This window comes from Macaca nemestrina, chromosome 1 (genome assembly GCF_043159975.1).
Source record: "Macaca nemestrina isolate mMacNem1 chromosome 1, mMacNem.hap1, whole genome shotgun sequence".
Taxonomy (NCBI): domain Eukaryota; kingdom Metazoa; phylum Chordata; class Mammalia; order Primates; family Cercopithecidae; genus Macaca; species Macaca nemestrina.
In genome coordinates this window covers 98,812,751-98,826,182 of record NC_092125.1, presented here as the reverse complement: position 1 = coordinate 98,826,182, position 13,432 = coordinate 98,812,751, and the positions used below count along the sequence as shown (strand labels likewise).

The 13,432-nt window shown below is 44.5% G+C and overlaps 1 protein-coding gene across 3 annotated transcripts in view; it reads right to left on the bottom strand.

Moving 5' to 3' along the window:
- The window catches only part of LOC105498187 (CD244 molecule), a 33,544-nt gene that overhangs the window by 4,307 nt on the left and 15,805 nt on the right, over nucleotides 1-13,432 (bottom strand). For all 3 annotated transcript variants that reach the window (XM_011770106.2, XM_024798084.2, XM_071082503.1), the window contains exons 2-6: nucleotides 7,323-7,640; nucleotides 6,950-7,225; nucleotides 4,735-4,845; nucleotides 4,246-4,313; nucleotides 2,011-2,076 (exon numbers count right to left, since the gene is read on the bottom strand). In XM_011770106.2, the coding sequence (XP_011768408.2) occupies nucleotides 2,011-2,076; nucleotides 4,246-4,313; nucleotides 4,735-4,845; nucleotides 6,950-7,225; nucleotides 7,323-7,640 (839 nt within the window). The remainder of the gene's footprint in view (nucleotides 1-2,010; nucleotides 2,077-4,245; nucleotides 4,314-4,734; nucleotides 4,846-6,949; nucleotides 7,226-7,322; nucleotides 7,641-13,432) is intronic.

Here is a 13,432-nt window from a genome sequence, read left to right as displayed (position 1 = left end):
TGTATTTTTAGAGACAGGGTTTCACCATGTTGGTCAGGCTGGTCTCAAACTCCTGACCTCGTGGTCTGCCTGCCTCAGCCTCCCAAAGTGCTGGGATTACAGGCATGAGCCACCGCACCCGGCCCCTTCTCTAACTCTTTTTTTTTTTTTTTTTTTTTGAGACGGAGTCTCGCTCTGTCGCCCAGGCTAGAGTGCAGTGGCCTGATCTCAGCTCACTGCAAGCTCCGCCTCCCGGGTTCACGCCATTCTCCTGCCTCAGCCTCCCGAGTAGCTGGGACCACAGGCGCCCGCCAGCTCGCCCGGCTAGTTTTTTTGTATTTTTTAGTAGAGACGGGGTTTCACTGTGTTAGCCAGGATGGTCTCGATCTCCTGACCTTGTGATCCGCCCGTCTCGGCCTCCCAAAGTGCTGGGATTACAGGCTTGAGCCACCGCGCCCGGCCTCTCTAACTCTTTTAACACTCCTATAAAATAGGAATGATCATAATTTGCCCCATGCCACAAATGAGGCTCCAAAAGGATAAATAGCCCAAGTCAGGCAGTGCATACACAGTAGAAGCAGAATCCAAACCCAAGACTCTCCAGGGCTCTTTCCTCAACATCTCAATGCCTCCCTTTGGCAACTTGCCTTCCTTGCCTAGACCTGAATCAGGTGTCCTCTAACTCAGGTAACCATCCTCCTTTTAAGATGCTCCAGAGGAGGATTCTCATTCTCACCCAACACCATAGTTTGAGAGGAGCCCTTTCTTGCACTGATACAAGTTCCTCTTGTTGGAGTTCATGTGGCTAAAACTAGAGAAATGGCAGATATCAAGCACTCTTATAATCAGATTTTCTTTGCCCCACAACTCAGCCACCAAACTGAAGATGGTGCTGTTTCAGGTCTCAATTTTTTTTTTTTTTTCTATTTTTTTTTTAAGCCATTTTTATCAGAAAGTATTTTATTACTGGCCACCAGGAGGCAGTGTTTCCCTTGGGAGAGACGTCCCAGCCTGGGTTATCAATGTTATTTTAGCCATCAATATTAAAGGACACTTCTCCAGTTTATGAGTGAATTTCTCTAATCCCAGAATATCAGAGGTGGAGTATGAGGAGGTGCAATGGAGACTCAAAAACGCTTTGGCTCAGCTCTGCCACTACCTAGCTATGTAGCCTTGAGTTATCAGTTGACCTGAGTCTCAGTTTCCTCATTGTGATATGGAATGTAGACCACATCTAAAGTATTAGAACCAGTTTCATGAGGCTGTTATGTGAGACTTAGTAAGCAAATATGGCCGGGTGCAGTGGTGCACACCTGTAGTCCTAGCTACCCAGGAGGAAGCTGAGGTGGGAGGATCACTTGAGGCTGGAAATTCAAGGCTTCTTCAGTAAGCTATGATTCTACCACTGCACTCAGCCTGGTAGACAGAATGAGATCCCGTCTCATAATGGGTGTACCAAAAATCTCACAAATCACCACTAAAGAACTTACTCATGAAACCAAATACCACCTGTTCCCAAAAAACCTATGAAAATAAAAAATAAATCAATAAAGAGACCCTGTTTCTAAACAATAAAATTTTTTAAAAGAAAAGAAAATGGACATTATTGCTAAGTCATAATAAGATAAAAGAGACCAATGCAGATTCATTCTTTCCTGAAAATGAATATAATAGGGAATAGGGATAAAAAGTGCAAAGAGCCCCAAGTGCTAGAGGCAGCAGCAGGGCAAGAAAGCAGAAGTTGAGTCCCCTAACCAGGTTTCTGCTCCTATAGACTTTATCTGGGCCAGACCTTCTGCCAGACGTGGAAGAAGAAGGAATGCCCACATCAGGCTTCCCAGCTGTGTTAAGATGCTCCACAATCACATGGATCTTTTCAAATCATGTGTTAATGCAACTGAAGTCAAGCTATCTTCTGGATTCCAAGAGCACTAAGGTCTTATTCTGCCATTCAAGGGTGTGAGTTTCGGGGGCGGCACTAGGAAACCCCAGAGATAGGTATGGAATGGACTAGAGAAACTAGAGAGGTACCTGGGACTGGATCATAGAGTAGATGGTGCTCCCCCCTCCAGGAAAAGTCTGGTCCTGCTCCTGCTCCTGCACAAGAAATAGGGATGGGGTAACATGAGCAGACAGCTAGGTCAGTCCAGATTTAGACTGAGCAGGGGAAAACAGGGCAAAGAAGAGGGGCTTTCAGGAGCCTGGGAGGGAGGTGGCAGGACTGAGGAGAGTCATTGATCCTCCCAGGATGGGGAAAGACAGAAAGAAGAGCAGTTCCGGTGAAGCCATTAGTATCAGGAGCAAAGAACCACCCAGGTGTGAGGGATTCCAGCAACCCTGCCCAAAGAGAATGCTGTCACTTTCTTTCCTTTACTGACTTAGAAACTCTTCCTTGCAAAAGCTCTGAGTAGGGCTGTTATCTGAGCCTTATGTCAGAGCACTGGAATTCAGAAAGTTTAAACATTTCAAAGACCAAACACAGGTAAGCCCTCTCTAGATCATCTTCAGTGTCACTTTGCCCGTGACCTCAAGCCAGCCCCCCTGGGCAGCTACAGTGCTGGGTACAGCCCTGAACCCAAGGGCCAAAGCAGGGAGCAGGGAGCAGGGAGCAGCACTTCCTGCTTCCCTTTTCTTGTTCTTGCCCCTTAGGAAATCAGTGGTGGAGGTATTTCATGCTGCTGGCCACTGAAAGCATATTGCCAGTTGGATAGGAGCCGGTGGAGGCCAGCAGGTTTCATTAGGCAAGGTGCAAGCTAAATTCCTGGAAGCAAGAAGAAGCTAAGAGGAGCAGAGAACTGTCAGCTGTCCTTAGAGGCTGGAGAGTCATGGGCATCTGACAATGTCAGTAACTTCATTTGTGTTTTAAAATACTGCAAGAGTTTGTTGCTTTTCTCTCCTGTCCAGACTCATCTGAAGTGTTTCTAGAAAGATTAGAGCTGGGTCTCAAAGTGAGACCACATGAAACTTGAGATTTAGGCCTTCAAATTGGAACCCTGAGACAATAGGGAGAGGCCAGAGAGGGCTGAGGCCAGACTGGGAGGAGCTCTTGAGTCAGAAGTAAGCTAATAGGACTGAATCCCCAAGATGTTTCCTTTGCACTAAGTTGTTTCTCCCCCTGTGGTCTCCTAAACTCAAGTCATCTTCTTTTTGGAAAAACAGATTATTTGTAGCAAGCAGCACCCGCGCATCATTGGCTGTGGGTAGATTCACATGCTCTCAGGAATTTGCACCAGAGTCTGGTAGCAGTGAGACAAACAAAGTTCCCTTTTATTTTTCACATTCCAATAGCCACTGCTTTATTTTTCACATTCCCATAGCCACCGCTGGGGCCAAAACAAAACAAAACAGGCGTGGGGAACTGCCCTAACTGCCACTGAAACCAGGCCCAGGAGAGGATGCTTGCCTGCTCTGCGAGGCTGCACAGGGCCTCACGTATGTGGCCAGCGCGGAAGAGCCCCACCACATGTGCTTGCTACGTGGTGCTGGGTCTCCACAGCCAAGCGCCAGGGGGCAGTGGAAAGAAGACATTTCCGCCCCACTTCACCCCCCAACTTCCTGCCAGCAGTTTGGTAGGCCCCATTAGAGCTTTCCCCTGGGCCTGTCACCACATTAGCCCTGAGCAGGACACAGCAGCAGGGGCATCTGCAGGCCCTCTGCAATTTCCTCCTCTTCTAATTCTTGGATGACGGGCAGAGTTGGCCACTGCCTGCCACAGAGAGCAGGCGAGAGGCTCCTGGAGGAACCCACTCAGGCTGGTGGGCTTTGTGCCAGGCTGGTTACTCTAATACCTCAGCCACACTCAGGCCTCTTCTCCCAAAAGGCTGTGAATGCAGCCCATTGAGCCAGCTACAAAACTGTTATGCTTTGGCTGGTCACACTTCCCAGCCTGTGTCACCATTAAGGGACTCATGAATGCAAGCCCTGACTCATTGGGAAAAAGAATCTGTGGTCAGACAACAAATACCACAGCAGCACTCTGCCTCTGCCATTGATTTCTGTTGTGCTCCATCCCTTCTCAGCAGGTGCAATATTGCACCAAGAAGCCCCTTCAGCCTCCCTTTCATCTTCTCTGCTCCTTTTGTTTCCTCTTTTCCTCCATTGCCAGAACTAGGAAGCAAGTGGAGAAAAGATAGTTGGGGAAGGGCTGAGGGTCACATCAAGAAGACAGTTGTTCAGTCCTTTTTGTCCCTCTTCTCTGTATAACCATCATTGAAAGAGCATTTTCCAAGCCAATTGAGAGCGACCCCAGCCTCTGGGACAACATACTTTATTTCTCCTGGTTTTCAGATCCTTGACCTCTTCATAAATTGTCAAAAATTCCTTGGGACAGGTCTCTGAGGGAGGAAGAAAACAAAGAGCAGAACTGCAGAAACTTTCAGAAGGGCTTTTGCTTCTAACAGGCCCCACCTCCACCCCAAATGGCCAAACCTTAAAGAAGGTTCTAGAAAGGAGGCAAGTTAGTGCTCTTCCCAGGAACCCCAAAGAGCACAGAGGCAGCAACCAAACTGCCCCTCTCATGCTTCCTCCCAAACCAGCTGTCTGCAGGGAAATCTGCACATTGGGGATCAGAAAGCATGAACGAGGAGAGAAAGCCTGGCGGCCTGCATGCCCCCTGCCACCACGCATATGCATATACCAAAGCTCGCTGAGGAAAAGGAGATGCTGTGCTCCCAGACACATCCCACTGGAGGCAGGACCAAGTCACAGGATCCGAGGCCTCAGGCAGAAGCATCACCCCAAGGACCTTCCACTCACCTGATTGCTTCCCCTTCCTCTTTCTCCTCCACACACAGAAGCAGACAAGGGTGCCAAGGAACAGTGTGCTTAGAATCACGATGATCACCAAAAACGGCCAAAATCTGAATTCTGAGGAATACAGAAGGCATGAGGTCTGAGCTGCCAGCTCACTCTCTTCTTCCTTCCCATCTGCCTACTGCAGGGGCTGCCTCAAAACCCACTCTTTTCTGTGGTGTGGTTGATCACACTCTGTGAACTCACCATCAAGGTTTTCTCTTTGCTCATTTGGGTAACCTCCTCTGAGTGATGCCAAGAGCATGGATATTAATATCAGACAGGCCTGGCTCAAATTCTAACTCTGTGAGCTCTGCACTATTTATTTAACCTCTCTGGGCCTCTCAAGTCATCTTCTTTTTGGAAGATACCTCAGAGCCTCTCAGATTTTCTCACCTGTAAAAGGGGATAACGTTATCTACCTATGGGGGTTAATTACATGATCTAATACAGTTGGCCCTCCAAAGTTTTGAGTTCCACAACTGTAGATTTAATGAATTGTGGATCCAGAATATTCAGAGGAAAAAAATTGCATCCATATTGAATATGTAGACACTTCTTTCTTTGTCATTATTCCCTAAACAATACAGTATAACAACAATTTAAATAGCACTTACATTGTATCAGACATTATAATTAATCTGAGATTATTTAAGTAAGGTATACAGAAGGATGTGCATAGGTTATATGCAAATACTGCACCTGTTTATACCAAGGACTTAAATATTCGTGGATTTTGGCATCTGTGGTTATGGCATGGGTCCTGGAACTAATTCCCCATGGATACTGAGGGACATGTAAAGCATCTAGCACAACAAATGTTACATTTATCCATTCATTTGTTTTTAACTCAAAAAATACTCATTGTCCAGGCAAGTTTTCCATCTCTCTTTTCCACTATTCCTGCCTTCATGGTTCTTCCTCATTTGAGCTTCTACTTAAAACATTTGTGTCAAACATGTAGCCTGATACATAATCCAGCCAATGAGAGGAAGGGAAAGGAATTAAGGGTTCCGAGGTACTTATTATCATCCCCATTTTACCCAAGGGGGGAAAAATTGAGACTCAGAGAGGTTAATGAATCTGCCAGAGATCACAGAGCTTTTTTTGTTTTTTTTAATTTATTTATTAGGGATGGGATTACACCATGTTGTCCAGGCTGGTCTCAAACACCTGGACTCAAGTGATCCACCTGCCTCAGCCTCCCAAAGTGCTAGGATTACAGGTGTGAGTCACCACACCTGACCTCTAAGAGATCACAGAGCTTCTGAATGATGAAGCTGGTGTCCCAGTTCAGTGGCGCGATCTCGGCTCACTGCAACCTCCGCCTCCCGGGTTCAAGGGATTCTGCTGCCTCAGCCTCCCGAGTAGCTGGGATTACAGGTGCCAGCCACATGCCCAGCTAATTTTTGGTAGTTTTAATAAAGACAGGGTTTCACCATGTTGGCCAGGCTGGTCTCAAACTCTTGACCTTGTGATCCACCCTCCTCGGCCTCCCAAAGTGCTGGGATTACAGGCATGAGCCACTGCTCCCAGCCTGCCTCAGTCTTGTTTATTTTTTGTGCAAAAGTACTTATTTTAGTTGCCCTTACTTGGCTGTAAGTTCCTTATTAATGAGAACTGTATTTTTTTTTCTATAGTGCCCATGCTGCTGGCATATGAAGTCTCTGTTTATATAATAAAAAGTTGTGGAAAGTGAACTCAGGTAACTCGTAGGATGAGCGTAAGCAACAACCCAAGAACTCATCTAGGTATCCCTGGGATCGTTCTCATGCTCCCGCTCCAGGCTACTGCTGCACAGTATAGTTACCTCTTGAACTATGTGGCCTGGAGAAAGTTATCACTCAAGAGGAGAGAACAGTTCTCCATCAGCCTCTCTCAGGAAGAAAATAATGTTCAGGAGCCATTTCAGGACTGTCACTCACCAAAAAACTGTGCCCTCCCTCTGCAGAAGAAAAGCTTGCATCTCCCAGAAGGAAACAGGGGTAATTTTTTTTCCAGAGTAGGATAGCTTTACAGGAACTATGTGCTTGGAGGCCAGGACTCCCCTGGGAAGGGCTACAAGGCACTGGGAGAGGAAGCCAAGGGATTTTATCTCATACCACGTCTGTCTTACACATGAGCCTGGTTGTGGGTCCAAACCTTCAGCCCTTGTTATAGCCCAGTGTGTTCCACTTACCGTGATGGGCATTCTGACAGTCCTGAGTGAGATTCAGGGTGTGGCTTTCCCAGCTAACAGGATTGCTGACGTTGCAGGTATATGTGTGCGTGCCATTAATGTCAACCTCCTCCTCCAGGTAGGTGAGGTTCCCTGCTGTCTGGATCAGCTTGCTGCCTCTGTACCAAGCATAGGTCACATCATCATCCCTGGAGACCAAGCAGGACAGAGCCACTTGGCACCTCCCTCTGTCCAGGATCTTGCCCTGCCCCTGTAGGCGGGGTTTCTCAACTTTATCTGGAAGCAGAGATGCTGATCAGAAAGGCATGGAAATACAGAAATTAGAGGCCTACAGGAATCAGAGAGGGCAGTATGAGCAGTCCTGGAGACTTACCAAATACAAAAACCTGGAACATGGCTCTCTGAACTTGTCCCATCGTATTGGTGACCTCCAGGCAGTAGAGGCCACTGTCCTGCTGCTGAGCTGCCTTGATGAGAAGAGTCGAGTTCTTGATTATAAAACTGAATCTATTGTTGAAGGTATTGGAAGGCGAAGAGCCATTCTCCCACTGCAATATCTGACGAAATGTATTTTGTGAGGGCAGCCACATCTTCCACTGAACATTGTAAATCTTTGTCTGTATGCTGTTTGGTTGTAACTGAAGGGGCATTCCCAAGATGCTAAACACATGGTCAGCTGATCCCTGGCATCCTAGAAAGAGAACCCAAGCTGAAAGTAGCGGGAAGAGTGAGCAATGTGGGCAGCTGGATGTGATTTCCCTTAAGCCAATAGGTTGGGGATGGGTATGAGGAGCCCAGAGCCTAGGAGCACCTTAAAGTGTATCCCCCCATCTGCCTCCCCTTGTCCCCAAGCTCTTTGTCCCTAGTCTGAAGGATCCCATAGACCAATAGCTAAAATCTTGAGTACTTACTATGTGACAGGCAGGTTTCGCACTTTATACATTTTAACCGTTTAAGTTAAAAGGAATAAAATGGTGAAAATGTACAAATGTTTTATACATTTTAACTATTTAACTTAACAATGACCCTTATCCCCATTTTATAGGTGAGGAAACTGAGTTAGAAAGAGCTTAAGTAACTGGCTTAAGTTACACAGTGAGAATGATGAGCCTGAAACCTAGTCAGTTTGGTGTTGTTTTTGTTTTCTTTTGTTTTGTTTGTCAGAGACAGGGTCTCACTCAGTCACCCAGGCTGAAGTGCAGTGGCACAATCACAGCCCACTGCAGCCTTGAACTCCTAGGCTTGAGGTGATCCCCCCACCTCAACCTCCCTCGTAGCTGGGACTACAGGTGCATGCCACTGCACCCAGCTTATTTGTTTACTCTTTGTAAAGACAGCAGTTTGACTTCAGAGGATAAATTCTTAACCATGATGTTATAAACACCACATCTAATGTGACTCCCTCCAAGCAGTGCTGAGGCAACTACTAATGGAAAGTAGTGACTGTCAGAAATTCTGAAGGGTCAGGCCCAGGAAGAATGACCCTCCAAGCTGAACTCATGACCCCTCAACAGTCCTCTCAGAGAGCTGAATACATAATCCTCTCTCGTGGCACTTGGCACATTGGATTTTGGTCATTACTCATTGATGTTTGCCAGTTTTTCAGTGATCAGAAAGTCTCCACAAAAATTTCTCCCTAGAAAACAATTTTTAAAATAAAACTACACTTCCCAGGTAGATCCCAGCACTTCCCTGTCAATGAATCCAGATGAGACCTAATGAATATGGGGGTGTGACAACCTGGAGCAATTCAGTGCAGGCAGTGTACAAAACTGGAAGTTTCTACAGCCAGTTTTAGCAACGAAGCTATGTGGCATGGCCCAGTAGGTACAGTAAATTAAAAAGTCTCTCTGGGTGAGTTGGAGTGGGTCAGGGAGGGTTTGGAGGAGAGAATAGGAGATGGAGAGAGTTTTACAAGTGGCTCTGTTAAAATGGACGCTATTAAGAAGTAAGCAATGGAGAGAGAGGGGTTTTTAGATGTCCAGTGCATTATGAATGCACTCTCTCCAAGCCACAGCTTCTCCCTGGCATTTTCTCAAGAGACTAAGTAAATAATTAAAGGACTTGTAATACTATTTGTTTGATGAAATATGTTTCTTTGATCTTGATGTTCCTAAGACTAAAACACATAGGTTCCCATTTATATTTATATGACTTGTACTGGCTCTGCCCATTAGCAAACCAAAAGCTTCTCCAAAGTAGAGACTGTGCTGTGCATCTCTGTGTCTCTGTCTCCCACAGTCCTAGCACTATTTATGAGAACAGGTCAACTTACCAGATATTGCACAAAGACCCTGAGAACAAAGGTGAATGGAAAAAATCATTACTAAACTTACAAGAAGGACATAAACTGTCCTCATCAATCATTCAGTCCTTACTGAGTCCCACTCTAATCCAGCCCCTGAAGAGGCAGGGCCTCTTCACGTATAAGACGTGATTCCTGACTCCAGAGAGTTTGTGATCTGGAAATGGAACACTTTCATTCTACAGCATCTCCTTAACGGTTGATATAAAGAATCATCTGAGGAATTCTAATTATGTAATGAAAATCCAGGTTAAGACTTGCTAACAAATCCTCCCACTAAAAATAACTCGAAAAAAAAGGAACAACATGTAAAAGCACATTGTTAAAGTTATCAGAGAGTTTACAAAGCAGTGAAAAATTACGGGGCCAAGATCTGGAAGAAGGAAACTCAGAGAGGTGAGACCAACATTTCTGACGGTTGTTCCCTGGAGGCATCTTCTGATTCCATAAATGGCAGCTAAAAGGCTGAGAAGCTGAGCAGAGCTCACAATAAAACTCAAGGAACTAAGAGAACATGGAGTTCAGGCCCCTCCTGTTAGAAAGTGGGTATACCTAAAATCCATCGGTGTTGAGGTTGGTACCACAGAGGGCTATACACTAAGAGTAAGAGTGAACGAGAAATGAACAGCCCTCGCAGGAACTGAAGCTCAGTTTTGAATCATCACAACCCTGGATTGAACTAATGATCTGGAATCTCTAGTAGCCCTAAGCTAGCTGCCCACTAGAAGCAAATATAAGTTATGACTAGAGGAAAATAACATCAACCAGAGCATTAAATTATTTCTAGAATTTTTCGTGCACAATATCCGAAATGAAATGAAGTATAAGAAAAGGAAACATGTCCAAAAACCAAAACAAGAATAGAGACAATAGAAACCAACCAACAGGGCATCTACATAATAGAGTTGTCAGTCATAAACTTTAAAGTAATCATGTCTAATATGTTCAAGGAAATAAGACATAAGTTTAAGAATTTCAGCAGAGAACTAGCATGATCGAATGCAAAAATAACCATGTCCTTGCAATGTGACTTTGCAACTCCTTCCATCATCAAGAAATGGGGTTCATTTCCCTGTCTCTTGGAACTGGGCTGGTCTTCATGATGAAACGCAGCAAAAATTATGTCTGCCAGTTCTAAGCCTAGATCTGAAAAGGCATTGCACATTTCTACTTGTTCTCTTGGAACCTCATCTGGCTGACATGTGAACAAGCCTAAAATAGCCTGCTGGAGAATAAGAGATCACATGATACAGAGATAAACCAATACAGCTAAGGCCATTCTAAATCAGCCACCCCTGGCCTGGTGCGGTGGCTCATGCCCATAATTCCAGCACTTTGGGAGACCAAGGAGGGCAGATCACTCGAGGTTGGGAGTTTGAGACCACCCTGGCCAACATGGTAAAACCTTGTCTCTACTAACAATACAAAAATTAGCCAGGCGTGGTGGCACACGCTTGTAACTCCAGCTACTTGGAAGCCTGAGGCACGAGAACCTCTTGAACCCGGGAGATGGAGGTTTCAGTGAGCCAAGATATCATGCCACTGCACTCTAGTCAACGTGACAGAGCAAGACTTAATCTCAAAAAACAATAAAAAATAAATAAATGAATCAGCCATCTGTGGTCTGGCAGCTGACCACACATGCATGACTGCTGCAAGAGGAAACCAAAAGAACCACCTAGCTAAGCCCAGCCCAAATTGCCAACTAGCAGAATCACTAACTAAATAGGTAGTTGTTTCAAACTACTGGATTTTGGAGTGGGTCATTATGCAGCAATACTTACCTGAAATTGGATTTTTAAAGAATTAAATGAAAATTACAGAAATAAAATGTAAAATAACTGTAAAACAAACTCAATTGAAGGGTTTAAAAAGTCATTTAGATGCCATTGAAAAGAGAATTAGAAAACTGTTATAAAATATCCAGAGTGAAGTAAAGAAAAACAAAAGGATAAAAATACACAAGAAGGAGTGTAAGAGATGTTTGAGATATAGCAAAAACAAGACCCCTAAACTAAGTGTAATTGGAAAGCAAGGAGACGGGAGAGGAAAGAGGAACTGAGCAAAAGAGATAACAGATAACAATTTCCCAAAACTGACAAAAGCCATCAAGATAGACTTGTAAAACGTGTTACAAACCCCAAGCAAGATCAAAACAAACCAACAAGCTGGGCGCGATGGCTCACGCCTGTAATCCCAGCACTTTGGGAGGCCCAGGCAGATGGATCACCTGAGGTCAGGAATTTGAGACCAGCCTGGCCAATATGACAAAACTCCATCTCTGCTAAAAATGCAAAAATTAGCCAGGCATGGTGGTGCACGCCTGTAATCCCAGCTACTTGGGAGGCTGAGGCAGGAGAATCACTTGAATCCAGGAGTGGAGGTTTCAGTGACCCGAGATCGTGCCATTGCACTCCAACCTGGGCGACAAGAGTGAAACTCTGTCTCAAAAAAAAAAGAAGAAGAAAAAAAAAACAAACCAATGAACAAAAGACAACTTCTCAAAACATCAAAAAAAAAAAAACATGGAAACCAAAGATAAATAGAAAAATCGTAAAATAGCCAGAGTGGGGGAAAACTAAATTCCCTTTACAAAATAAACAACTTAGCTGACATTTCAGCAAAAATAATAAAAAGCAGAAGATGATGGAATGGTATCTTTTTTTTTATTTTTCCATAGGTTATTGGGGTACAGGTGGTGTCTGGTTACAAGAGAAAGTTCTTTAGTAGTGATTTGTGAGATTTGGTGCACCCATCACCCGAGCAGTATACACTGCACTCTACTTATAGCCTTTTATCCCTCACCGCCTCCCACTTTTCCCCCCAAGTCACCGAAGTCCATTGTATCATTCTTATGCCTTTGCATCCTCATAGCTTAACTCCCACATATCAGTGAGAACATACGTTGTTTGGTTTTCCAAGGAATGATATATTTAAAGTGCTGAAAGAAAATAACTGCCTATCTAGAATTTTATACCGGTGAAGAAGTACTTCAAAGACGAAGGCAGACACAGTGGCTCATGCCTGTAATCCCAGCGCTTTGGGAGGTTGAAGCAGGTGAATCACTTGAGGTCAGGAGTTCGAGACCAGGCTGGCCAACATGGCAAAACCTCATCTTGACTAAAAATGCAAAAATTAGCTGGGCGTGGTGGCACGCGCCTGTAATCCTAAGTACTCAGGAGGCTGAGGCATGAGAATCACTTGAACCCAGGAAGTCAAGGCCAAGACTTGTGCCACTCCCCTCCTGCCTGGGCAAAAGAGTGAGACTCTGTCTCAAAAAATCATAATCTTGGCCGGGCGCGGTGGCTCAAGCCTGTAATCCCAGCACTCTGGGAGGCCGAGGCGGGCGGATCACGAGGTCAGGAGATCGAGACCATCCTGGCTAACATGGTGAAACCCCGTCTCTACTAAAAAAAATACAAAAAACTAGCCGGGCGAGGTGGCGGGCGCCTGTAGTCCCAGCTATTCGGGAGGCTGAGGCAGGAGAATGGCGTAAACCTGGGAGGCGGAGCTTGTAGTGAGCTGAGATCCGGCCACTGCACTCCAGCCCGGGCGACAGAGCGAGACTCCGTCTCAAAAAAAAAAAAAAAAAAAAAAAAAAAAAATCATAATCTTTTTAAATGAAGCTGAAATAAAGACATTTTTAGAAAAAATAAAAAACTGAAAGAATTTGTCACAAAAAGGCTTGCAGTAAAGGAAATACCAAAGAATGTTCTTTACATATAAAGAAAATGGAAACTCGGGCACAAGAAGTGAAGAGCAATAGAAATAGATGTAATTTGTGACAATAAAAGTTGGGAGATAGAGCTGTATAGGAGTTTTTTATACTATTGATAAGAAATTGGTATTAATTCAAAAGATATTGTTGAAGCTATTCATTGTAATACCTGTAGTAACCATTGAGAAAATAACAAAATGTACAGAAAAAGAAATAAGAAGGGAATCAAAATGATGCAGCACAAAATATCAATTAAATACAAAAGAAGGCAGTAATGGAGAAAATGAGGGATAAAAAAGACATAAGATGTATATAAAATATACAGAAATAGAAGGAAATGTCATCATTAGAAAAGGACCAATTAAGTAGGAGTAAACAATCATCTTCAGTTTCCATGCATATAACAAGTTTAAAATAAATAAAATAATATTTGAAAGAACTAAAAGGAGACGTAAATCCA